Below are 26,896 nucleotides of genomic sequence, written 5' to 3'. Positions count from 1 at the left end.
TTACAGTGACATAGTCTAGAAGGTGCCATTGTTTTGAGCAGGGCTGTTGCCAAGTTGTTTTGTACTTGTTGCTTTGTCTGAAGATTATGTTGGTGATCACAAGATCATACTCTGTACATTTCCTGAGTAGAAGGATGCCATTGGAATTGGTCTTGCCCACTCCTTCCTTCCCAATGGTATTACTCCATAGGTTAGAACAGGGGTTGGCAACCTTTCAGAAGTGCTGTGCCGAGTCTTCATTTAGTCACTCTAATTTAAGATTTTGCGTGCCAGTCACACATTTTAACCTTTTTAGAAGGTCTCTTTCTATAAGTCTATAATATATAACTAAACTATCGTTGTATGTAAAGTAAATAAAGGTTTAAAAAATGTTTAAGAAGCTTCATTTAAAATTAAATTAAAATGCAGAGCACCTGGAGACCAGTGGCCAGGACCCGGGCAGCGTGAGTGCCACTGAAAATCAGCTCACGTGCTGCCTTGGGCACCTGTGCCATAGGTTCCCTACCCCTGGGTTAGAATCTCGGCCAACTCTTGTGTTTAAATTCCCTAAGAGGATTACCTTATCTGTTTTTGGAATGGTTGACAAATTTATCAAGGTTAGTGTAGGAGGATTCTTTCTGTTCTTCAGCATCAAAAGTTGATGCATATTCACTGATTATAGTGGCAAATGACTTATTGACCAATTGTATGTGGAGGGTCATAAGGTGCCTGTTGACGCCAATGGGGAGCTCAGTCAGGCGGATGACTAGAAGGTTTTTGATTGCAAAGCCAACACCGTGTATTCACCTGTCGCTTGCTGGTTTTCCTTTCCAGAAGAAAGTGTAACTACCGCCCTCTTTCCTCAAGTGGCCTTCATCTGCATGTCTTGTTTTGCTGACAGCAGTGATGTTTGTGTTCTCGGGCAGTAATTGCTGTTCCGCATTTGGGTCTTTCACTTTTTGATTAGTCTAGCAGCGTATGGACATTCCAAGTTGCAAGATACATTTTTGTTTTTTACCACATTGAGAGTGATCCCTCTGGACACGTATCCAGTCAGGTATGGTGCAGCTTTTAACTAAGTCATTGGTATATGTTACATTTTGCTTTGTAATCCCTCAATCTCTGTGGCTGTTGTACAATTTAATGTTACAAAAAAAAAAAAAAAAAAAAAAAACATGAATACTACAGGATTAGTAGCAACCAAAAATAAGAAACTTTCACAAGACTTTTGGTGCACATACTGCTGGAAAAGCATCAAAGCACTCATGTTTTACGTAAAGAGATTTTTTTTTTAAACTAGAGAGAATAATGGAAGCAAAGCATTCTTAAGTGCCATATAAATTTAGGCCCCAATCCTGCAAATACTTACACATGTGCTTAACTTTACTATCATGAGTACTTCTGATTAAATCAATGCGCCTACTTACAGAAGTCAAGTTAAGCCATAAGTGGCTGCAGGTTTGGGACCTTAGAAGTCAGTGGTTTGATTGGCTGAAAAATTGAATGGATCAATGTCTTCACTAACATTTAATTTTAATGGAAGAAAAAATGTACCAACTTTTCACTTTTTTTTTTAAACTATGCCACAGAGTATTTAAAAAGCAGCTCTTACCTTCTGGATAAAGTTTTCTACTTTGTTCTGTAGTCCCCACCATTTAAATTTGATAGTCACCAACTTGTAAGCACACATTTTAGGGCAGTCTTCATCAGCTGCTAGCTCTTTCTGTTTGTGGAGAATTGGGTGGGGGAGGGGAATATCTTCATTTAATGTTAGTGTTTGAATAAAAACTTGTTGGCATGGAAATTTATAAATGTGAATAAACAACAAGGATTCAGATGTACACATTTAGTATTACTCTTGCAAATCACCATTTTAAGGCTTAGACAATGGTTGTACTGCGACTGAACATGCAGAGTACCAAGGATTAATAAGAAACTACGGTTAAAAGCCATATTAAAAAAGCTACTTTACCTCTGTTATGAACATGTCTTAGAATTAAATCTGAAAATTTAAAATTACATTTCCTTGTCATGATTTATGCCAATAGGTTACTTTTTGAGTAGTCTAGCTTGACAATTAAACTACTGTTTAATTAACAGACTACTGTTGTGGGTTTTGTTTTGGTTTAAGTAAATATCAAATAATTTTCCCTTTCTGGTTTTCATTAGTATAACAATTCTGCACTGTTTGGGTAGCTAATGCACTACAAGGGAATATTTGCTGAAACTATTTCCATTGAACTGAAAAGAGATTAATGTAAAATGTTTTTATTGGTTTTGTGGCAGCTTATTTTTCACAAATTTGACCTGACAATGTCCAATTAAATATTAAACCCTATTTGACAACGTGTGGAACACCGCATTTACACTTGAAACCCAAGTTAATTTCTCCAAATTTCATAACACAAAAATCCACTGAAAACAACAAAACTCAAGAACCAAGGCAGTTCAGTAGTAGGCTTGTTAGAATACCATTACCTCACGCCTATTGTGTCTACATACCACAGTGCACACAGATAAATGTCATACCCTTCTTCCTTTCCTAGGAACTGGTACCACAATCAGTGTCCCGTTTCTTAGCATAATCTGCATATGTCTGTTTGTACTCAGTTAATTGCATGTACAAATATGAATAATCATACTTCTGCCTGCAGGACTAAATCAGGCAGGGGCACCCCATTCTCCTTAACAGCCAGCAGTACTGGCAAGTGGCTATCAGCCCTACGCAGACTTCATCGCATAGGAATGACGGAAAAAGTTTCAGACTCAGGGATATGAGGAGAGTAGGGTCCACCCCAGGGGACTGAAAAGCTGCCCACCATCACCTGCCCTCCCCACAGCAAGAGATGCAGCCGTTGGGAAATTACTGGATCTCTGCCAGCTGTAGCGAGTGAGTGCAGCTGGATGGAGGCAGTATCTCTCCTAAAATTCTCCACTACAAACTTAACACACTAACATTTGGCTAACATCATTTAAATGAAAGGCTCAGATTAGGTGGAACAGAGTTTGTAGTCTGCTGACCATTTGTGGAGGCTCACACACCCCTGGAGAACACCTGATGACCAAGGACTCTCCTACCTGACTTACTTGCTCTCATTGAGGATTCTGGACTAGACAAAACTGAAGATCTTACACTAAGCTGTTCCCAAGTTATGAGTGGACAAAAAAGTTAGGACATTTCAGAAGGTGCTAAACCAGCACTTGTTAAAGTGCCATAACAAACAAACAATTTGGCCAATTAACTCCCACTTTCAAAATGAAAATATACTCTGACAAGGGACATCGTAAGAAATTCTGTGCAAAAGCAGAAAACGTTTTTTCAGAAATTGGGAGTGGGTGGGTTGGCAAAAAACAGACGTAATAGAAACCGTCTTACAACCTTCATTGGAAAGCTACTATTGTGACTTCACAGTATCTGTAACACTAGTTACATCAAAATGTATGTAAGCTGTTGGTGGTAACGAATAGGTCCATTAATTTATTTTTTCCAAACACACACGTCATTTTGTATTTTTTAAAAACACGATGGTGGCTGACTAGTTGTTTTGTGATCAGGTGAACAACAGATAAATACTGCTTTCAAGTGTAAGAGTGCAACACTACACTGACTCAGCCAAGATTCCAGATTTAGCCTGTCAACACTGAGGAAAAGGAGATGCATCTTATTTAAAAAAAAAATTTAAAGATGAGGAAAGACCTCCCTAGGTCTCAGAGGTATAGTCATCCAAGACAGAAGCAAAGCAATTTGTGATGTTTTACCTTGCAGCAGTTTATTAAGTAGTAACAGTATTTCACTGCATCATAAAATATCAGTTACTTAACAAGGCCTGATTAGAAGAGAGTTAAAGCAGAGTTCTTTCTTTCCCATGGGATTAGTCTGCATGCTGTTTTCTTTCTATTCGCCTAACAATGAAACTCTGGACTTTGAATTTACACTTTGACAGCAATTCTCTGCTGAAACAAAATTAGTTAGCTTAAAAAAAAACTAAAGTTACAGGTGACCAGTATTATCCGTGGAGATGAGGTCTGGGATATCGAAATAGAGTCCCATATCTACTGCAATCTTTGAGTCTCAATCAAGCTTGACAAACGTTGCTTATGCTTTAATTAAAATATTGAAAAATTGCAGTTTATTTCCAATGAGTGGCCAGTTCCTAGAACCACATGGATACTCTCAGTAGGTCAGATGTGCTCCTCACAAAGAAAAAGCTACAATGGCACTAATTGACTAGCAGCCTTAGCCCTCGTCCAGACTAACCCGCGGCATCGGCGGGTTAAAATCGATTGCTCGGGGATCGATATATCGCGTCTAGTCTGGACGCGGTGTATCGATCCCCGAGCGCGCTTACATCGATCCCGGAACTCCATCAATCCGAACGGAGTTCCGGAATCGACACGGAGAGCCGCGGACATCGATGGAGCGCCGTCCAGACTGGTGAGTACCTCGATTTTAGAAATTCGACTTCAGCTACGTTATTCTCGTAGCTGAAGTTGCGTATCTAAAATCGATTTTAATTCCTAGTCTGGACGTGGCCTTAGAAACAACAGGCTGACAGGCTACGGAGATAATTCCCTTCTCACACAAGAGATGGCCTCTGCATATTAAGAGTGGGGCACTTTAATTGGGAAGCTTTCTCTGCTGCCGGTAGTGGGAACAGAGGATTGTCTTCTCCAGCACTGTCACAGCATAAAAACACAGAGTGACTAACAAAAAAATCAATTCATGAGTACTCTTCACATTGCCCTCTTGATCCCAGAAAAATCAGTCAGGCTCCCAAAAGGCTGGTACTGTAGATAAGCCACTCAGCTGGACATGCCTGGAACTGCAAACCCAAAGTGCTGAGCCTCTTCAAAAGCAAATAAAAGCTTGTGTTACAGCACTGTGCTCTCCCTCCTCATTCTGTTCGTAGAGCCTGCGGGTCACTGGAGCACAACAGAAATATGTTCTCTTAACCAACATGCCACCTACTGTCAGACAACTTACACTGAATCCTTTAAAGATTGCAACACTCAGCCTCTGAGGCCACAGATCCCTATTTCAGATCTCTGCAAAATAAGTTGAGAAGATGGCTGTTTGCAGACCACTTCTCTTACTATTAGTAACTTGCACTGAAGAATAGGAAATCTAACTCCCTGTCTAGTGCATTGAAGCCAGTTTTAAAAACAGGATCTAGATTACAACAGGATTTCTAAATTCATTGAGAAAGAGGAGTTTTAAGATGGCTTAATTAATTTAGAAGTCCAGTGTATCAGGTGAACTCTAGAGAGTTCCAAGAGGAAAGAGGCTTTAGTCTGGGGCACCACTTAAGCTGACTAGTTCTGATCTGAAAAATATAGTTTTTACTGCAAAGCAGAAAGGCTATTTTGACATTTTCACATAACTGCACAAAAGCAGTAAGTCAAAGACCAGTTTCAGCTGAAGAACAAATTTAAAGCACCAAAGATGCCTACAAACAAAAGGAGAGTGTCACATGTATGATTCTATGTCAAGTACACACCTTGGACTCCAAGGCTTCTGCAATAAAAAAAGGCATGATTATACAACTACACATACGTTCTACTCAACTCCACACAGTTTTCACGATCACCGGTTTATAACAGTAACATCGGTAAGCAAAGTAACACTTTGCTTCGTTCGGTGAAATTATGTAACGATTTATAAACTATATTTACGTGCCATGGCAGGCTTCACATCAGAAAGGGGCTTCAGAAAGAAAGACGAGCTTTTTTTTTAAAATGGGATTTGTATTATTCAGTGAAGTTTCCCTACTAATGTCACCCTTGATTAACAGGGACACTGATTTATTCAGCTAGGCTTTTAAACAAACCTTGACATTAATGTGAAATTGGGTTACTTTCTTGTTTGTGCATATGCATCACTGATGATTACAAGCCTCATGTTAACCTGATGCTCCCTCTGCCATAGCTATACTAGGACAACTCAACACCTTGTGGTTATTTGTTAAGCAGAGACTAATGATTTAAATCCAGATTTTAGAACTTGGAAGATATTCATCACTCCATGCCAGTTTTAAGACAAGTGATATTTTGGCCTAAATGCCTTGGTTCGTTAATAGAACCTGAGTTACAGGTGCACTTTTATGAAGTCCATTATTCTTACACACCTGAAGTCATAGCATACGAAGTTTATTTTCTGAGAAGCAACAAATACTTCAGTTAATACATTTTCAACTGAAATTGTACGTTCAGTTTGAAATTAGTCATCCTAATTAGGACAGATAATACACGTTTAAATCAGTTTATTCGTACTTACATTATGTTTGCTTTGTTTTCTGGACATCCAGAGTATAAAGGGCAATTCAACAAGTGACAGCAAATTGAAGTTCAACTAACTTGCTTGACAGTATTTATTCTGCTTCCAAAAATCCCTCTAGTTGTACTTGAACCTTGGGAGCATTTGTGATAACTTCATGCTAGCGCACATCTATTTTAGGCAAATTATTAAGAATACTAGCATTCATTGTCATTCCCTTCCACTTTAAAATTAAAATCTGCTATTAAAAATGCAAATATAAAAATTATATTTCTTGACAAAAAACTAAGAAAAATATTCAAAATTGTTTCTGGGGAAATTAAGCAATTTTAGTTTTGGCTAGTATTTTGCCTAGCTCCTCCTTCATCTGACTATATGTCTGTCCATTTTTAAAATCGACTAATATGTAGGTTGTTTGATTGTTCTTCACCTACAATTTTTAAGGTTTGGAAGCACTTCTTGCCAATTCTCAAACCTAGCATTATAAATACACTGCACTAAGAATTACTTTTTAGTTTACATGATGCGAATTAGAGACTCTCTGAAACAATCACATGAAAAACACAATTAGTGGAGGCATCTTTAATACGAAAGTCTTTGAAGATATTTCACTGAAACACTATTAGCAAGCCGGAAGGAACTATTAAATCAGAATAATCCTCAAAAATGTGAGTATCACAAAACTGATTTTATTGTGATATTCCTTACTACTAAGCAGTTGTGAAGTGCCTTCAGATTATTTAATGTATGTTTTATTTTTGTTGGATTCTTTAGATTTTGTGTGTCTAGGTTTAAATGTAATCCAAGAGGCTAAATCATGTTTTTAATTTAACAATGCATATTAAGTTACGCCATGGTATGCAGAAGCAGCCTAAGGGAAAGTAATGTATATTTGGGCTACATAACTAAACAAAAAGCTGTGTGTTTGGCTAGAATAGGACACGGTCAGTATATGAAGACCACACGTTCTCATTTCTTATATCTATGGCAAATACATCAGAAGGACTTAAAGGTAGAATGCCAGGCAAGAGTAAAATTAGTTTTTGAAACTAACATTCTTTTTAAATATATGACAGTTCATTATTCATGCAGACAGTAAAGGTTTTCTACTGAACATTTTCCAGATATTCAAAATTATAAGACACACTAGAGCTGAATTATGTGCATTTATTTACTACACTAATTTCTCACTACAGCGCTCTGATTATTAGTAGTAAATGGAAATAAGTGTATCCAGAATTGACTCATGTTCGGTTTACAAACAGAAGATTTAAAGTGCAATGTTTGCTTTATGTGCTGAAAGAGCACAAATCTTCAACCCAGGTACCACTAAGAGAGGGGAAAAAAAGGACAATTTCAGCAGCCAACCCCCAGCACTTAAAAATCATGTGTTTGGCTTAAAATAATGAAATTAAGAAATAATAAATGTTGGGTTTTTATTTGCCTTCTGATTTTTTAGCCTTTAGGCATGACAATTTCAAGCTTCTATGCAACCATGAGGGCTAGAGGCTTACTTTTTAGAAGGTGAAGTTTTAAGAAATAAAGCTAATATTGTAAGACAGAATGACGTAATGAGATGGAAATACTGGAGTTTTCTGTTACAGAAGGCAGAAGTACAGAGAAAACATTGGGGATGAGAATGCAAATGGAGGGTGAGAGGTTTATTTCTCCCAATTTGATCAAGATGAAGTGTTTCAGTTACTTTGATCAGAATAGGAAAAATTCCATCTGAGTAGGTCACTGCTAAACATTCAGGATGTATAAGGGAATGCATGAGATTCTGATATGCCATCACCTGCCCCACATCTAGAGCATAGCAACTCTCAGAAATGACACTGGTCAACATGTGGCTTTGTATAGAGATCTGCACTTTGAACACCACCAGGAATTTAAAGGCAAACAAGCATAGCTGAGACATTACAGAGCTGTGGATAAGCAAAAGAAGGACATGGTCTGTCAGCTCCAGGTGCAAGTCTGTTGTTAAGCTATTGAGGCAATTTGGAAGTCCAGGAGCAGCACGGAGTCTGGAAGGACCCTGAGGCTATGGACCACCGATGGTCAGTCAGACCCTCTTTCCCCCCACCTCACAACCCTTAGATGTAGCACATGGCTCAAGCAAGTCATTCCCCCCACCAATCCCCCATAGGCACCACATGGGGCAGGAAGCCCCCACCTCCTCAGCAAGGGAGGAAGAAAGATCAGCCAGGTCAGGTGGTCTAACCTTACAGACCAGTATATGTGGTAACAATCCATCTCCACTCTGGGATAACAGCCTTCCCTTGCTGTCTGCCAGCACAGTTAGCTCTGAGGCTCAAGGGGTACAGGTCTATTACAGAACTAACCCTTTTGTGTGCATGCATTAGGATAGAACTTTTAATTACATGATCACATACTATTTTTCCATAGTATCACAGCCTCAGCAAGCACAGATTGAATGAATAAAGGGACAAGAATTAAGGCTGTGTAGGCAACTGTAAATCTGGCATTACTTAACTTCCAAGTACTTGACTTTGCAACCTAAGTCACATTATTTGAATGTATTTTTGTATGCAATATAAATACTTGATTATACAAGAGATTCCTTAATATTCATTGAAGCTCACTAAACCATGCCCCATGTATTAGAAGGGATGGAATCTTTGATGCAAAATATAACACAGGTCACCATTTTGAAGACAGAAAAACATGTGAAAACCCCATAACAGAATTGTTGTAACTCTGGTGTATACCTATATAACCGTGAAAAGGAACCTATTTTTCAATCAGGTTTTCTTTTCGAGAGACAAGTGGATGAGGTAATATATTTTATTGGACCAACTACTGCAGGTGAGAGATACAAGCTTTTCAGCAACACAGAGCTCTTTTTCAGTTCTGGGGAAGGTATTTAGGCTGTAGTGTAGATAGAGCCTATGTTGAAATAACTCATATCACTCAGGGGTGTGAAAAAACCATCCCTGAGTGATGTAAGTTATACAGTTGTAAGAGCTCATGTGCACAGCACTAGTTAGTTGGGGAGCTTCTCCTGCTGACACAGCTTCTGCCACTCACAAGGTGGTTTTATTATGCAGTTAGGAGAACTCTGTTAGCAGACAGCATCTTCACCAGAGGTGCTGCAGCAGCACAGCTGTCTTGGTACAGCTGTGAGGCTGCGGCACTGTACCTACAGACATGGCCTCAAGGTGTCACAGGGTGGAATACATTGTTTAGCATCATCAAACAATGGTGTCCTGTGGTGTCCAGGAAGTCAATGCTAATATGGTAGTGTTCTAGACTAGAGTTTAATGAATGGGTGATGGTGGCTAAAGTTGTGATGAAAATCTATGAGGGAGTTTAGGTCGTCTCTCAAGAGGATGACAATATCTATGCATCTCTGGTATACCATTGGTTTTGTGGTGCATTTGTCTAGAAATAATTCTTCAAGGTGGTTTCTTCTTGCCTGCATGGGCCATGTTATAACACGATTACTGCAAGTGTGCTGTGGCCCGGTGATCAGTTATTTTTGTAGCACAAATGCACCATGACTAGCTGATCAAAATGCTAGGCACTTACTGCAGTAACACTTGACAAATAAAACACACAACACCTCCAAAGAAATAGTTCTAACATTCAAACTCGTGGCTTCTTGATGGGAAAGCCATTTTTGCTTGATATTTTAAACAATCTACAGATAAAAAAAGAACTTAAAGCAAAATCTCTAGAGCAAGCACTAAATAAATCCTTACTCCCTTGATGCTCCTGACTTCAAAGGTAGGATTAATCAATCATTTAATGTTCAACAGGAAGCCAAATATCAATTCACAACATTTCATTTCATGTTTTTCACAAGATATTTAAATTAAGTTCATGAAACCATCTGCGAACAGAGAGACTATTACATCAAAATGTATATTTTTTTTATTTCAATGAATATTTCATCATTTCTAAGAAGCTGGATAAATCCAAATGGCCTTATAGTGCAAAGTCAAAGCCTGCTGCAGGAATGATTAATGCAGGGATATGGGCATCAGAACTACTGTGCCTTTGAACATTATGAGAGAAGAGTGGGATTCTTTTTAATGTAATCAGTAATACTGAACACTGTGCACTCTTGTCTGAAAACAGCTGAGATGCAGTTGGACTAGCAAATACAATTAAATCAAATTTCCAGATAACTCTATACTAAAAGGTGGGCTATGAGCATTCTTTGAGGAAAGGGGGTGAGGGTAGGAGATATTGCTCCAGACGAATAGCGGTACATCAGAATCATGTTTCCACCTCTTGCTGAGTTTCACTGGGACACGGAATACTACAGATTACTGGAAAGCACACACAGAGGATTGTTTCCACTTTGGTTTTTCTACAGTGTCCATCACTTGGCTACACTGGCTCTTTACAGCACTGCAACTTTCTCATTCAGGGGTGTGAAAAAACACAGCCCTGAGCGCAGCAAGTTACAGCGCTGTAAAGTGCCATTATAAACAGTGCTCGAGCGTGGCTCCCAGCGCTGTAAGCTAATCCCCACGGGGAGGTGGAGTACCTGCAGCACCGGGAGAGCTCTCTCCCAGCACTGGTGCTGCGACCACACACGCACTTCAAAGAGCTGCCGCGGGAGCACCTGCAAGTGTGGCCATACCCAAAGTGCTGAACAGGATGCTTAGATCTGCACGCTGACCTTCAAAAGGATTCTACTCTTTGTCCACCTCCTAGAGCCTGGTTAAGCTGTGTTAATATAAACTAGGGTGACCAGACAGCAAATGTGAAAAATCGGGATGGGGACGGGGTGGCGGTAACAGGAGCCTATATAAGAAAAAAGGCCCAAAAATTGGGACTGTCCCTATCAAAATCAGGACATCTAGTCACCCTAATATAAACAATTGTTATTATGGGAAACTTTTGCAAAGAGCCCTTGCTACATGCTCAGAAAACAACAACAACAAAAAACAGTCAACTCATAGGCCCAGCCTAATCTTCTCTGGTAGCTGGTTCCACCAATTTCCTCAATGAATGGAAAATGCATCCACCAACACTGTTTTTCTTCCTTGACTTGAAGGCAAAGAAGTTACTTTCTTTTGTACATTGTTGATTTACTAAAAGGCATCTTAATCCCTTGATTCTATTGAGGCTACAGAGAAATTAAGATGCAAAATCAATTAATTTTGGGTGACGCACCTAATCCTTCTGTGCAAATCCAAGTCATTAATTGGCTGTAAACACCTATCCACATCCATGATTCATGGTAGTGGAAAGCCTTTGCTGCCAAGTTACACATATACACTATAAGGCTAATTTAATTTTTTTGAAGTCACCATATCTTTCTTCCTGGGAACAGCAAGTTGCCAGTGTCAATATTTTAATCCCTCAAACCAGTGTACAGAGCATCAATTGCTGAAATCCCTCTCCCATGGAGTCCCATGTACAAGCACTCATTACTGGGTCAATAAGCTGCTACAATAACATTGAGACAAACACAGGCACCTTTGCAGGGTCTGCACAACCTGACTGTCAGGGGATCCACTCTTTCACCATGCTGGAAAACAGCATATACAGCCACAGACACTGCCACCGGCTCCCATTGAGTAAGCAACTTGGCCTTACTGTGCCTTTGAGCTCTTGAAAGCCTGGTTTACACTTAAAACTTGGGGCAGCTCATAATGCTCAGAGCTATTACTTTATGCTGTCTGCAGACTCAAGTACACTCATTTCAGATTCTGATTATTTGCAACCAAAGACAGGAAACTTTAAAATGAAATCTTGAGACATTTATGCAATACATTTCTACAAGAAACATTGATTCAGCTGAGGCCAATTCATCATACCATACACAGACCACAGCATATAAAATCATATCAGTGTTTCACCCCAAATCTCACCTCATTTAAACCACTGTCATTTGAACTTACTCGCACCCAGGACATGCAACACCACAGAACACAAGTCTCAAAACACCTGAAAACTTAAGATAACTCTGCCATAAAGCCATACCCACCTTGGTTCAGCTTCTGTACTCAGTCTCTAGCTGAAGTATATTTTTATCCTTCTATTCTAGGGCTGCTTCAAGGGATGTAAGCTACCCCTAGATGTCAAATTCTAATCACAGAGGGCTTGACCTCAGCTTCTGAGATGAGCAACCATTCCGAGAAAGATGGGAAGCTACCCATGCTAGATCAGATTACTGGTCCATCAAGCCCAGAATACCACTACTAGTAAGGCAGCCACAACCCGATGCTTCAGAAGCAAAAAAGACAACACTGTAAAGCACTTTGCTCACTATACAACGCAGAAGGAGCTGAATTATGAGTCTCTGCTTCTATGAGACTTCCAAGGCAGGTCTGTATCTCAAGTATGAGACATGGGAGCCACTATGGTACTTGGATGACCACCTATCAAGTTATGCACCAACATAATGCCAATAAATTAAGCCTGTCTGCACAGAAAGGTGACACTAATGTTAACAGAGCTTTCAAAGAATTTAATATTTCTCTTTATAAAACAACCGTTTCCCAATATAAAACTAAGAGAAAAGCTAAAACTCAATCAACCCAGGCATGATTTTATTTTATTTTTAAACTAAACACGTGAACAAGCAGCTTGTTAATGCATTTAAGACCACCACTATGATAGCTGTAGCCATGACTACTGAGAGACACTGGCCTGAAGGCTTTGCCTTGAATCAAAATGGTGAGTCAAGTTACTTTTAAAATCACTCTCTCATCACTATGCAAACAAGCCACTTAATAGGTTGACTCCTAAATAATGAAAAATATGACAGACACATATTCCAAAGGATAAGTGTGTATATGTATCAGAACCAAGAGTTCAAGAACCCAGATGCACACCTAAACAAGGTATATGATCTCTCATCTAAACTCATAAATTAAGCACCAGCATAAGCAGCTCTATTGCTGCAGGGATCTCAGTGAACTATAGCACTATGAGTTAGGAGTACCAGATACACAACAGGGAAAAGATAGGCTGGGCTTTGCTTTCATTCAGCTGTTGCCTTCTTTATTTTCATTTACCAGCACCTTACTTTTTCCTTCCCTACTGGCCACTTCCCTCTTATTTTTATAAATTCTTCCTACTCAGCTCCTGTTAGTCCAAAGAATAAAAGTGAACAACAGAGTTAAGTTTCTTTGGACAACAAGGGAGTTAAGAGTCTGTTAATGACATAGTATTAGGGCTGTCGATTAATTGCAATTAACTCATGCAATTAACAAAAAATTAATTGCGATTAATCATAGTTTTAATCGCATTGTTAAATAATACCAATTGAAATTTATTAAATATTTTTGGATGTTTTTATTTTTTCAATTACATCACAGAATACAAAGTATATACTGCTCACTTCATATTTTTATTACAAATATCTGTACTGTAAAAAAGAAACCGTATTTTTCAATTCACCTCATACAAGTACTGTAGTGCAATCTCTATCATGAAAGTGCAACTTACAAATGTAGATTTTTTTGTTACATAACTACACTCAAAAATGAAACAATGCAAAATCTTAGAGCCTACAAGTCTACTCAGTCCTACTTCTCGTTCAGCCAACAGCTGAGACAAACAAGTTGGTTTACATTTACGAGAGATAATGCTGCCCACTTCTTAATTACAATGTCACCAGAAAGTGAGAATAAAGTGTTTGCACAGGACTTTTGTAGCTGGCATTACAAGGTATTTACGTGCCAGATATGCTAAACATTCATATGCCCCTTCATGCTTTGGCCACCATTCCAGAGGACATGCTTCTACGCTGATGATGCTCGTTAAAAAAATAAATGTGTTAATTAAATTGGTGACTGAACTCCTTGGGAGAAGAATTGTATGTTTCCGGCTCTATTTTACCCGCATTCTGCCATATATTTCATATTATAGTAGTCTCGAATGATGACTCAGCACGTTGTTCATTTTAAGAAAACTTTCACTGCAGACTTGACAAAACGCAAAGAAGGTACCAATAACTACAGAACTCGACCCAAGGTTTAAGAATCGAAAGTGCCTTCCAAAATCTGAGAAGGATGAGGTGTGGCGCATGCTCTTAGAAGTTTTCAAAGAGCAACACTCCAGTGCGGAAACTTCAGAACCCGAATCACCAAAAAGGAAAATCAACCTTCTATCGGTGGCATTTGACTCAGATGATGAAAATGAACATGCGTCCGCCTGCACTGCTTTGGACTGTTATCGAGCAGAACCCGTCATCAGCATGGACGTATGCTCTCTAGAATGGTGGCTGAAGCATGAACGGACAAATGAATCTTTAGTGCATCTGGATGTAAATAACTTGCCATGTCAGCTGCAACAGTGCCATGAGAACACCTGTTCTCACTTTCAGGTGACTTTGTGAACAAGAAGCAGGCAGCATTATCTCCTGCAAATGTAAACAATCTTGTTTGTCTGAGCAATTGGCTGAACAAGGAATACAACTGAGTGAACTTGTAAGCTCTAAAGTTTTACATTAAGAACCGAAGAATGGCCATACTGAGTCAGACCAAAGGTCCATCCAGCCTGGTATCTTGTCTACCAACAGTGGCCAATGCCAGGTGCCCCATAGGGTGTGAACCTAACAGGTAATAATCAAGTTCTCTCTCTCCTGCCATCCATCTCCACCTTCTGACAAACAGAGTCTAGGGACACCATTCCTTACCCATCCTGGCTAATAGCCATTAATGGACTTAACTCCCATGAATTTATCTAGCTCTCTTTTAAACCCTGTTATAGTCCTAGCCTTCACAACCTCCTCAGGCAAGTAGTTCCACAGGTTGACTGTGTGAAGAACTTCTTCCTTATTTGTTTTAAACCTGCTGCCCATTAATTTCATTTGGTGGCCCCTAGTTATTATATTATGGGAACAAATAAATAACTTTTCCTTATTCACTTTCTCCACACCACTCATGATTTTATATACCTCTATCATATCCCCCTTAGTTTCCTCTTTTCCAAGCTGAAAAGTCCTAGCCTTTTTAATCTTTCCTCATATGGGACCCGTTCCAACTCCCTAATCATTTTAGTTGCCCTTCTCTGAATCTTTACTAATGCCAGTATAGCTTTTTTGAGATGAGGAGACCACAGCTGTACGCAGTATTCAAGACGTGGGCGTACCATGGATTTATATAAGGGCAATAAGATATTCTCCATCTTATTCTCTATCCCTTTAATTATTCCTAACAGCCTCTTTGCTTTTTTGACTGCCGCTGCACACTGCGTGACGTCTTCAGAGAACTATCCACAATGACTCCAAGATCTCTTTCCTGATTAGTTGTAGCTAAATTAGCCCCCATCATATTGTATGTTTAGCAGGGGTTATTTTTTCCAATGTGCATTACTTTATATTTATCCACATTAAATTTCATTTGCTATTTTGTTGCCCAATCACTTAGCTTTGTGAGATCTTTTTGAAGTTCTTCAGTCTGCTTTGGTCTTAACTATCTTGAGCAGTTTAGTATCATCTACAAACTTTGCCACCTCACTGTTCACCCCTTTCTCCAGATCATTGTTTTATTTTTGAATACAGTTTTTTTTTGATACATTTGTAAGTTCACTTCATGATAAAGTGAGCACTGTACCCTTTCTATTCTGCATTATAACTGAAATCAATACATTTGAAAATTTAGAAAACATCCAAAAATATTTAAATAAATGGTATTCTATTGTTTTTTTAAATTGCGCGGATCATTTTTTTAAGTGTGCGATAGCCCTAAATAGTATAACAGGATGCATAGTGCTTGCAATCATGAAAGGTGGCAAGGTCCCAGATTACGGAACCTTGCAATGTAAAATGAGATACACAACAACAAAGGATCAGGAGGAAGGACAATGGGGCATGCAATGCTGAGGGACGCTGAGTGATGGAAGGTTTTGTAGCAGTAGAGATGGTTAGGTACCAAGACGAAAAGTCTGGGAGGCATGTTGGATTCTCTGATCAGCCAGTATAGAAAATTTGCCTCAAGGAATCCACACACAGTCCTTAATATGTTTCTAATATCATTTTGATGCAGAACCAGGGAAACTCAGTGAACCAGCATATTTTTCTGCTTACCAACTTGTGTAGTCAATGTTTGTATTTACAAAATATGACCAGATAAATCAGCCTCCCAATAGCACCCCTCCAAATACAATTAAACAAGGATCATACAAGGTAAGAACTTGTTCTTATGATCTCTTAAGAAAATAAGTTAGCTACTCATCAGATGTAACCAGGGATTCTTCAAATGTAAACACACAAAGTTACTCCCAATTATAGCTTCCCGCAGTCTAAAACTACTTCAAATGGAAAATCACAGACAGTATGTTTAGGACAAATGATTCACATGGAATTCATTGTAGTATAAAATTCAGCTGTGTATTTATAACAACGATGTTAGTACTTTTTTCAGTATAACAATTTTGTAATTAACCTCATGATCCCAAAAGGTTAAATCACTGTTTATTTTTAACATTAATACAGTATTTTTGTTATAGTGACAGACTGGGTATACTTTGTTCACTAACATAAGAAATGCACTGACTTTATTTAACTGGATTTGAAAAGGAAAAGAAACTAAAGTATATTCCTATCAACTTAGTGTTAACTAAAGCCACCACCCACTTTGCAAGGCCCTCAAGAGCTGTCAAATGTTTACTTTCTGCTGATGAAGTCTTTGTAAGGCAGTAAGGTCAGCTCACAATACCTTCCAGTTAGGACCCAAAGGTCCTCTCTTGGTCTTCACGGACTGAAACAATACTGGGTCCTCATCAGCTTTATAGTCCTGAAAAGAGAAAAAAGCTAGACAGTCACAGGGAAATCTGAGACACCACCACCAGTGTAAAGCCGCAAAATTACTGAGCCAAAAAGGGATAGAAGGGACCTTGAGAAGTCATCAAGTCCAGCCACTGCACCGTGGCAGGACCAAGCAAACCTAACCCACCCCCGACAAGTGTTTGTGGAATCCCTGCCATTGGAAGCTTTTTAAAAACAGGTTTGACAATCTCCCTTGGAAGCCTGTTCCAGAGCTTAACTACCCTGAGAGTTAGAAAGTTTTTGTTTTTAAAATACCTAACCCTAAAGCTCCCTTCCAGCAGATTAAGCTCATTACTTCTTGTACTACCTTCAGTAGACAGGGAGAACAATCGATCACCTTTCTTTTTAAAACAGCCCCTATCATACAGTAACGCCTCACTTAACATCCTAGTTACGTTTTTGAAAAATGCAACTTTAAGCCAAACGATGTTATGCAAATCCAATTTTCCCGTAAGAATTAATGTAAATAGGAGGAGTTAGTTATCCAATAGGCCAATACCCAGTCAAAGAAGAAAATTAGATTGATTTGTTCTTGACAAATCCATGCTAGCTATTCTTTATAACCTTATTATCCTCAAGATGTTTACAAACAGACTTAATAATTTGAGCCAGTATCCTTCTGACGTTCAGCTGGCTAGTATACAATTCCCCAGGTCCTCTTTGTTCCACTTTTAATAGGCAGATACTATGTTTGCCCTCCTCCAGTCTTCTGGGACCTCACTTGTCCTTCATTACTTCTCAAAGATAATTGCTAACAGTTCTGAGATTGCATCTGCTAGTTCCTATTGTACCCTACGACGAATTTCATCAGGCCCTGCTGACTTGAATACATTTTATTTATCTAAATGTTCTTTAACCTGCGTTCTTTCGCTATTTTGGCCTGCATTCCTTCCCCTTTGTTCTTAATATTCATTGTATGGAGTATCTGGTTGCCATTAACTTTTTTAGTGAAGACTGCAACAAAATAGGCGTTTAACACCTTAGCTTTTTTAATGTCCTCAGTAACTAGCTCTCCTTCTCCAGTAAGTAGCGGCTCAGCACCTTCCTTTGTCACTCCCTTGCTTCCAATGTAGTCAAAGAACCGCTTATAGCTACAACTCATTTTGTACAAAATCAAAGGTAGACACTATCCTGGGTCCACAGAGTTTACGACCTGAACTGATAAAGTACACACATCTATACATGCACTGTTTTGAGTTGTAATTATTATGTAACTATCAAATTTCCGCAACACTCCCTCAAGCTAGTAATCACACATTGGCTGATTTTTTGTAGACATTATGGTAGAAGTAAGTTTATAATATTTGAGAGGGAAGGGGCAGATATCCAGTGCTAAGCCATTTACACTACCTTCAGATTGTAAACTGCTTTGAACAGTTCACTTTAAGCAAGAGCACAGAACATTTTTCCACCAACTTACACAATATAGAAAAATGCCAAGCAACTAAAATTAAGCTAAACAAGACCAAAGGTGCTAAATGTTTACAAGCTATAATTTACTTTAAGCATTTCTATAGCCTTCATCTTTGTAGTATCTGAGCAAGATATTGATTAGGAAGTTAGGACTTCCTAGAAACCACAGGGATAGAACATAGGTTAGGGGTTTGTTATAGAAGTGGATGGGTAGGGTTCTGTGGCCTGCTTTGTGCAGGAGGTCAGACTAGATGATCATATTGGTCCCTTCTGACCCTAAACTCTATGAGTCTATGAGAAGCTAATCACCAACAAAATGCCTGACAGCGAGAAAGGGAAAAAAAACAAGTTGAAGTAACAGCTGGAGAAAACAAGTGTGAAGAGACCATTAGGTCCATGCAAAATGCGATGATACAAGCACTCCTGGAGCGCTGAGCACAATTTTGCATGCCGATTACAGGAAAGCTACTCAAGGTCAACTATCGAGGATACATTTTGAGAGAGGAAAAACCTTATAGATGCATACCAAAAGTGAGGGCAAGGAAGCAAGAAGAGCACAAGACTCCATGAGACTGAGTAGCAATCTTGTCATGCAAATCTAATTTACCTTCAAATAGACTTGGCAATCCAGTCATTTGACTGTCTATTATTTGACTAAAGTCAAATATTCCATCAAGAACGTCCTTAGATAGGTGGCAGCCTGCTTTTTTAATCGCATTGTGGAGCCTTTTGTTAGCAAGCCTACTTAAATGTCTTGGTCACTCACTTTACTACATGCTAATGCCACCTGTTGGTAAAATGGTGAACAGAAAGTTGAGCATCTTGATTGGCTGGAATCTTTTAGAATAAACAAGGTATGTATCTATATCTTTGTTTGTATACCAGGCCATCAAGAAAGTTCACAAAATACATTATCCAAGTTAAAAAGACACGATCCCTGCCCCCAAAAGCTTACAAGCCTAAACTGACAAGACCTACATAAAAAGTAACTCAGATGGGAACGGAGGCGGGCTCAATCATTAAACCTGTTCCCCCAACACAAATGGGAAAAAGATGTACAGCTATTAACACTGTCCCTTAAACAAAAGTATCATAGATATAAACCCTCCAGACCTCCCTCACTGGAGCAAAACAGTCAGCCCACATTAAATGCCCGTGTAAAAGAAACCCCCACTCCTCCCCTCTCAACAGAAATACCCTTTACAACTGCCCCTCCAGACCACTCTTGGCTGAAAATATGAATATTTCCATGCTAATGAGGGTTGACATATCACATCTGTGTATAGATCCCTCCCTTCCTGCTCTGTTCCTCCTCCTGCTGCTGCTTACGGTTCCATTGTGGTTGCTGCAACGAGGAGAGGCCAACTGACCACCTCACTCTCCATATGATTTAGGAGTCTAAGCATCCTGGGAGGGAGGGGCCACAAGCCTGAAAACATTTTGATTGGTTGGAATCTTTTGGAACAGCTGCAGTTAGAAACAGAACTCAATGGCTACTGGTTGATTAGATTAGGAAGTATCTCTTGTATTACAAACAGCATTCCAAAAGTAGCGAGTCCTTAACAGTTACAAATTATGCAGAGTTGGGGAAGCAAAACCATTTGTGTGGAAATTTTTTTCTTTTTTTACTAGATACGAACATGGAAAAACTAATAAAGCTAAGTGCAAGTTCTGTTCTTCTGTGTATGACAGAATGGAGAAACACTTGCTGAATTCTTGTGACATGTCCAGCTACTGTCAAACAGCAAAAAAGGGAAAATTGGTTGGCATCAAAATTTGTTTGCTTTTATACATTCTCTTTCATCCTCAGCATCATCATGAAGCCTGGATTCTTTCAGTGAAAATCGTGATATGAGTGACAATGAAAGTGAAGCTAATTCAATTTCTTAATCTTCTAATAAGAATTTTGCTACTCCATCTGCTTCAGCATTGAGAACTCCTACTCCTGGAATATCTTCAGATGTTCATCAAATTGGTTTTAAGAGGTTTTTGGATAGAATGTCCCATGACCAGAAAAACAAACGACTGTACATTTGCTAGATGAATTTATAACAGCAGCACATCATTTCATGTAGTCAAAATTCTTTATATACTAGATTTTTTTCATAAATTGTGCCTAATTTAAGTACTATGTAGGAAATAGCTTGTAGGAAGTCTGAGTGCCAAAGCAGATGTGAAGTAACAGTTAGCATTCTCATGTGTCTAGTGCCTGATGGACGGAGCAATATTCGCAATGATAATATCAACTTGACAGTAAAAAACTTCACAACCAGTGTTTTCTCAGGTTCTGCGTTGGAATGCGTAATCACCTCACAGCCCAATATATTGCTGACCTGTTTACAACTACACCTCTACTCCGATACAACGCTGTCCTCGGGAGGCAAAAAAAATCTTACCGCGTTATAAGTGAAACTGTGTCATATTGAACTTCCTTTGATACACCGGAGCGCGCAGCCCCGCCCCCCTGGAGCACTGCTTATATCCACATTATATCCGAATTTGTGTTATCTCGGGTCGCATTATATCAGGATAGAGGTGTATTAACAACTGGATTCGAGGGAAAGTGGTTAACTTAGGGTTAACTTCTGATCAACAAGGCTAATATGAAATACGCTTGGGCTTTCTTGATAAAGGAGTAGCCACGTTGTCTATATTCTGGATGTGATGCCCATATGATGACGCTTTTCATTGGTTATTAAGACCAGACAACTTTCTCATCACATGTCAAAAATGAAGAGCATTTTCAAGTTTTTCAAAAACAAACAAAAATACTAGCAGCCATTTTTCTGCATCATTTAGTATTTTATCTACACTGAGGAAGCCTTGTCCTACTCAATGGATACCTATTAAATGTCTAAAATCTTTAAATATGCAAGAAGTCTCTTCTATTAGCTGCTGCTGAAGAAGGGATGGCTGAGTGTTACCCCCAAGTCAGCAGACATTCTTGAAGACTGTCTTTTGGATGCAAAATTCTAAATTTATTTCATTGCTTGAAACCATAGCTCAGTCCATCCCGAATATGGAAAATTACAGTTCTACATTGTCTGGTGCCAAAAATGAGTTCCTGAACATTAAGGAACATTTATGAGAACACTGAACACAGTTCACTTAAAAATGCTGAAGAAAAAAATAACAAAATAGTATCAAGGGAAAAACAAGCGATCACTCCTGTTCATAATCTTGATCCATGCTTCTAGGGCCAAGACCTTTCTGATGATGAATTTGATTCAGCTTGTGACCGCAAAGAGGCTATTACAATTTTTAAAGATTACACAAATGAACAAAGGATTCTCATGGAAGTAGCAAGTTATAAAGCAACAAGTATCCCACCAAGTTGTAAAACAATGTGGAATGCAAGCCCAGCAGTGTAATCTAAACAGCTTGCTCTTTCAGCATAGTGGAAAGGGTTGTATCCTTGAATTCTAGCTTCAGGGACAAAAATTATTTTAACACTTCCATATACTACTGCATCTGGGGACTGAAAATAGTTGGGGAGTCATCCAGTCAAAAACCAGAAACTGACTGAAGACCTCTACTGCTGGGACACTGGTGACCATGCATCATAATTTAAGATTAGAGAAGAAAATGACAGAGGAAGAGTTGACTCAATATTCATCAGATGAAGAGGAAGAAGGAGATAATGATGAATTTGAAGATGATGACAAGGATATAGATGAAGCAGTTCAAGCCGATTCAGAAAAAGATAACAAAAAAGCAAGATGGTTGAAAAGGAAGACTGAGCTACTGATGAATTTGAAGGCAATGATCACAAAGATACAGATGAAGTAGATAATAATGAAAAGCAAGATGCCTGAAGACTTGGCAGGCTGCCTATGTTGGAAAAAGTCATTAAGTGGATTTATGCCTTTTATAGTTTCTATGCGATTATTTTGTTTAATTTCATTTCTTTGGTAACTATTCAGTCTTGAATAACATTCACATTTAAATGCTAACTTTACATTGCTAAAAAATTATTTTTTTTATAACTTAATTTTTATCCTACGTTCAAAATAATTAAGATACAAAAGTGGTAGACATTATTAAAAAAACCCAAGACAAGAAAGAGAGAGAGAGACAGGAGATATAACTATGACAAGGTAAATAAAGCTTAATTTATATCATTTAAAAGACTGAGGGGATAGGACTGATGTTTAGCAGGATAAGATTTGTGGAGGGAGGAGAGAGAATTATCACAAAGAAGTTACTGGTATTTCCTGAAGCCTGCCTCAGAGGCTGTTGCAGGGAATAATGTTTGCAGAGTGTTTTGAAGATGAAAAGTGAAATTAAACTATCACCTCTCTTACTGCATCTCTTAAGATTAAAAATGGAGTGTTATCAATCCCTAGGCAGAGACACAGTAACTGAATCAAACAAGTCACTTAATACTAAACTTAGAACACCTTCCTTTCCTCCTTCCTGGGAAAAAAGTTTAAGACAACCAAATACGAGTCAATTGCAGAAAGTACATAGTTTAGAAAAGTCCATTTTCTCTGTGGCTAGATCAGGTCCCAGTAGTCAAGAGCATGATCTACTGTATTTGGCACCAACATATAATATAGCACTCAGGATCTTATAAGACAAACACACAGAGTTGTTTATACAAAGTGATGTTATTAACAGGAACTGCCAGAACAGACTAACACAAAAGAGCCCAACTATCCCAGTATCCTGTCTCGGAGTGGCCAGTACTGGATGCTTCAGGAAATGTTACCAAAAAATCCATTGTGGACAATTATGGAATAACTCTAACCAACAGTCAGTGGTTGACTTATCCCATAAGGGTTTATATCACTTTAAAATACAAAACAAAAAACCTGTCTAATGAAACTGCAAAGGTGCCATATAAGAATCTAATTCTTTCTTTCAACCATAAATTCTTAACCTCAGTGATCTCTTCTGGCAGTGAGTGCCACTGGTTAATTACATGTTGCAGAAAAAAAATCTTTTTCCAGTTTTAAATTTCACTGGATTTCCCCTTGATATTTTATTATAAGATAGGGCAAGTAGGAGCTCCCAGCAGGAATTCTCTATACCATTCATTCTGTTTGAATGCAAGGCAAAGTTACAATTCAAGCTGGAAATAACAAGCAGCGTATGATGGTCACAACCATGGTGAGCATTTCTCAACCCAACAGAACCAGTTCTGTTCCTTCATCCTTTATTTGCAACAAATGCCACAGGAACACAAGAGACAGAGGTACTAATTTAAGACTGAAAATTCTGTAGCTGGCATATGCGTTCATCTTTCTCTACACAGAAGTTAGTATCATACCACCATACAGAGAACACAACTGCATATTTTATTTTTAAATCTAGAATTCTCCACTACAGGTGGAAGGGAGCCAAAACTAGCTCCACTTTGAAATTTCAACTTCACAGGACCATGGCAGCCTATTCAACTGCCAAAGTGCAGCTAATAAGTAAGACTTCTCTGATAAAACAGGATACAACACCGCTAGTTAAGAATTTTCAGTTAATTATCATTTTATTGGGTGGCACAAGATGAGCATTTGCAAAATAAAAGTTTGTCTCAACTTTTCAGTGGGTGGATAGAAATTTAGTTATGAAGATTTTACAGCAATCATTCAAAAATATAATTAAAAGGTTAGAAAATAATAGAATGAAGTTTTCAGAAGAAGAAAATCTAGTTAGGTGGGGTTAAAATGTGCTTGAGAATAATGCTGATGGTAGGTTGAACATTTATTAAGGCAGTCTGGTATCCTTCAGAAAAGAAGTGAATATCAAAATATCTCGGCAACTGAAGGAGTGTCTCTCAAATAACTTCACACTGCTTATTTACATAATGAAATTAAAAATACTCTAATTGTGGCATTTTAGGGCTGGTCTACATTGGGAACTTCCATCAGCATAGCTACGTCTCTGGGGTGTGAAAAATCCACCTCCCTGAGATATGTAGTTAAACCAACCTAACCCTTGGTGTAGATTGTGCTATGTCGATGGAAGAATTCTTCCGTTGATGTAGCTACTGCCTCTGAGGGAGACAAGATAATCTATGGCAATGAGAAAACTGCTCCCATTGGCATAGGTAATGTCTACACTCAAGTGCTACAGTTTAAGTTTAGACATACCCTCAGTGATGACTAATGTACTAAGCAGAGAAACTGGATGAGCTGACGGGATGAAGAGATGAGATGAATTGGGTTTACAAAAATCTTCAATAGCAATTTCAAAAATGAAGTTAGAAAAAATAAGCGTTATTTGTTTAAATATTTTGGTTGTACATTTAAGTCTCTAAGTTAAGCCCTTTTCTGGTTTTAGTCAGTTCTTAATATTCATTTGCTACATAAATTAAAACCATTTAGGAGGTCAGCATCGCTGCTCACAAACTTAATGCGAAATCTGTGCTCCTTAATCCAAATAGGAATCATCAAAATGGAAACTAAATTAACTATGTGCACAGATCTACTGGGATCAGAAATTATAGCCCATATTGTCTCATTGTTAAGTGATGTTGCAACATTCTGGATGACGACTTGGTTTTATATATATTGTCAATGCAATATAATAAGGCATATCAGAATTGTGACAAGGATTCAAATCATTTGCATTAAAACAACAATCCATATTACTGGCAATGTAAAGAAGATGCAAAATTCTTACAGAAGTACACTTTGGTATTTTTTATAACCATCTCAGGAGACACTGCTTCTCTTACCTCAGTAATCTACTGCAGTTAAAACAAGTATTATTCCAAAACTTTGTTTTGGAATACTATGGACTTAGCTATCAAGGTAACTAGTCAGCAAGTCAGAGTGGCCAACAGATTAGCCTAGAAGAACCTACACTGTTGGAGTTGGACTTAAGCACTGAGGGGTTGCATAAGGTGTCTTGGAGCAGCCCAAAGCCAGACACATCCCCATACTGTTCATAAATATGTTGTATTGTTCATTATTAGTTATCTATCACCATTGCTTTTATGTCAAAATTTCATCCACAAAAGGTGATGCGCATGCAGAAAATTAAGACAATTTGAAGCCACTGCTCATGCTGTTTCATAAGAGAGGCAGCAAAGAGTCATGGTCAAAGAATGGTGTGCAGTTTAGCACAGAACATACATAACTGTTACCACTCTGAAAAGTGGGAGTTTCAAATCCACTTAAAAACCTAGCAGCTAAAACAGTCACTTGTTCCCTGCTTTTCAAAAATAGTATGTAAATAATCACTACCTAGACACCTGTAATGTTAAGCACCACTTACTAATGAGGCAAATGACTGGGTTGACTTAAATGGCAGACATATCTAATTTTATCGTTACAATGAAGCCTGACTGCAGCAATCATCCAAAGGACTAGCAAAAGTCTGAACAAAAGAGATGGGTCTATCAACTGGTCAACATTAACTAAGGATATTTTTAAAAGTTCTCAACTAACTAGACAATTCTACAAAAGTACTCTCAATGGTGTTAACTTTGGTCAGAGTGCTTTATCCACCATACTGACAAGCTAAGGAAGGAGCATAACCATTGCATGTTTGCATTCAAAATCTGTGCCAGTTAAATGTATACCCACATATTTAACCCTGAGACTGAGTTACTATGATAATAATCTCAGTATCTGATCCAATGGTAAAATATCAACCTTTTAAATATCGGAGTTTATGTTTATTTGTGATTTCACTGAGATACAGCAGTGAAAGTTGTTGCATGTTTCCTTTCTATAAGCATACTGCAATGAGCAAGTATATTCCTTCATATGAGACAGTTTCAGCATACAGTACGCAACCTTAACTCCTAATTATAGCTGCAGATGAGCAATAGCATGGAATGAGACAGCCTGATGGCTTTGTTAATATTCTGTCTCCTTTAGGATCCCACAGGGAAAGGGAGGATCAAATGTAAAGAAGCCCTTGGCTCATGGTTTATGGTGCTTGCCACCAGCTGTAGACTTCGCATCTTATTAGTTATTTTTGAATACTAGGGGTGAAGACAGCTGTAGCCTACTTGAATCTCCAGCTCCTGGGTATTCTGAAGGCTGAATTTGGTATGCACTTTCTGCAATCCTTTGGAAAGAACAAAAGCAAGTTTGCTTTGCAACAGAAGCATATTTTAAATGAGTTTCAAGTTACATTAACAGTACAGAAGTGTTCTTATTCTCCAAGTTATTCTGTGTATTTCATGTTTTTAAATACAACTTTGATAAACAATTAAACTGCTCGTGTAGTAGGCTGACTAGGTGGCATAGGAGAAGGGACTTGCTAAATAAAATTATATTCAGGGTTGAATAGAATTTAGTCAAGGAATGTTTTGCTCTAGACTATTAATTATTAAATTTATGTAAGAATGCTAGCAAGTTAGGTTTAGGGATATACTAAATGCATTTTTTTTCCAAAAATTAAAGTTGGTTTATACTGTCATAAAAGCTATTCATTCTCAAAAAAAGCAAATAAAATAGAAAGTGAATGAATAAACACAGATGCACAAATCCTAGTGCTTGCAAATCAGAACATTCTTTGCA

The 26,896-nt window shown here is 38.4% G+C and overlaps 1 protein-coding gene across 3 annotated transcripts in view; it reads right to left on the bottom strand.

Annotated features, from left to right (window-relative positions):
* PITPNB (phosphatidylinositol transfer protein beta) overlaps nt 1-26,896 on the bottom strand; it is a 75,842-nt gene that overhangs the window by 11,348 nt on the left and 37,598 nt on the right. For 2 of the 3 annotated variants that reach the window (XM_030582676.1, XM_030582677.1), the window contains exons 8-9: nt 16,900-16,977; nt 1,592-1,702 (exon numbers count right to left, since the gene is read on the bottom strand). In XM_030582676.1, the coding sequence (XP_030438536.1) occupies nt 1,592-1,702; nt 16,900-16,977 (189 nt within the window). The remainder of the gene's footprint in view (nt 1-1,591; nt 1,703-16,899; nt 16,978-26,896) is intronic. The other variant, XM_030582678.1, reaches the window with a different exon arrangement.

This window comes from Gopherus evgoodei, chromosome 13 (assembly GCF_007399415.2).
Source record: "Gopherus evgoodei ecotype Sinaloan lineage chromosome 13, rGopEvg1_v1.p, whole genome shotgun sequence".
NCBI classification, from domain to species: domain Eukaryota; kingdom Metazoa; phylum Chordata; order Testudines; family Testudinidae; genus Gopherus; species Gopherus evgoodei.
The sequence above is the reverse complement of the archived record's forward strand: the minus strand, read 5'-3'. Positions and strand labels throughout refer to the sequence as shown.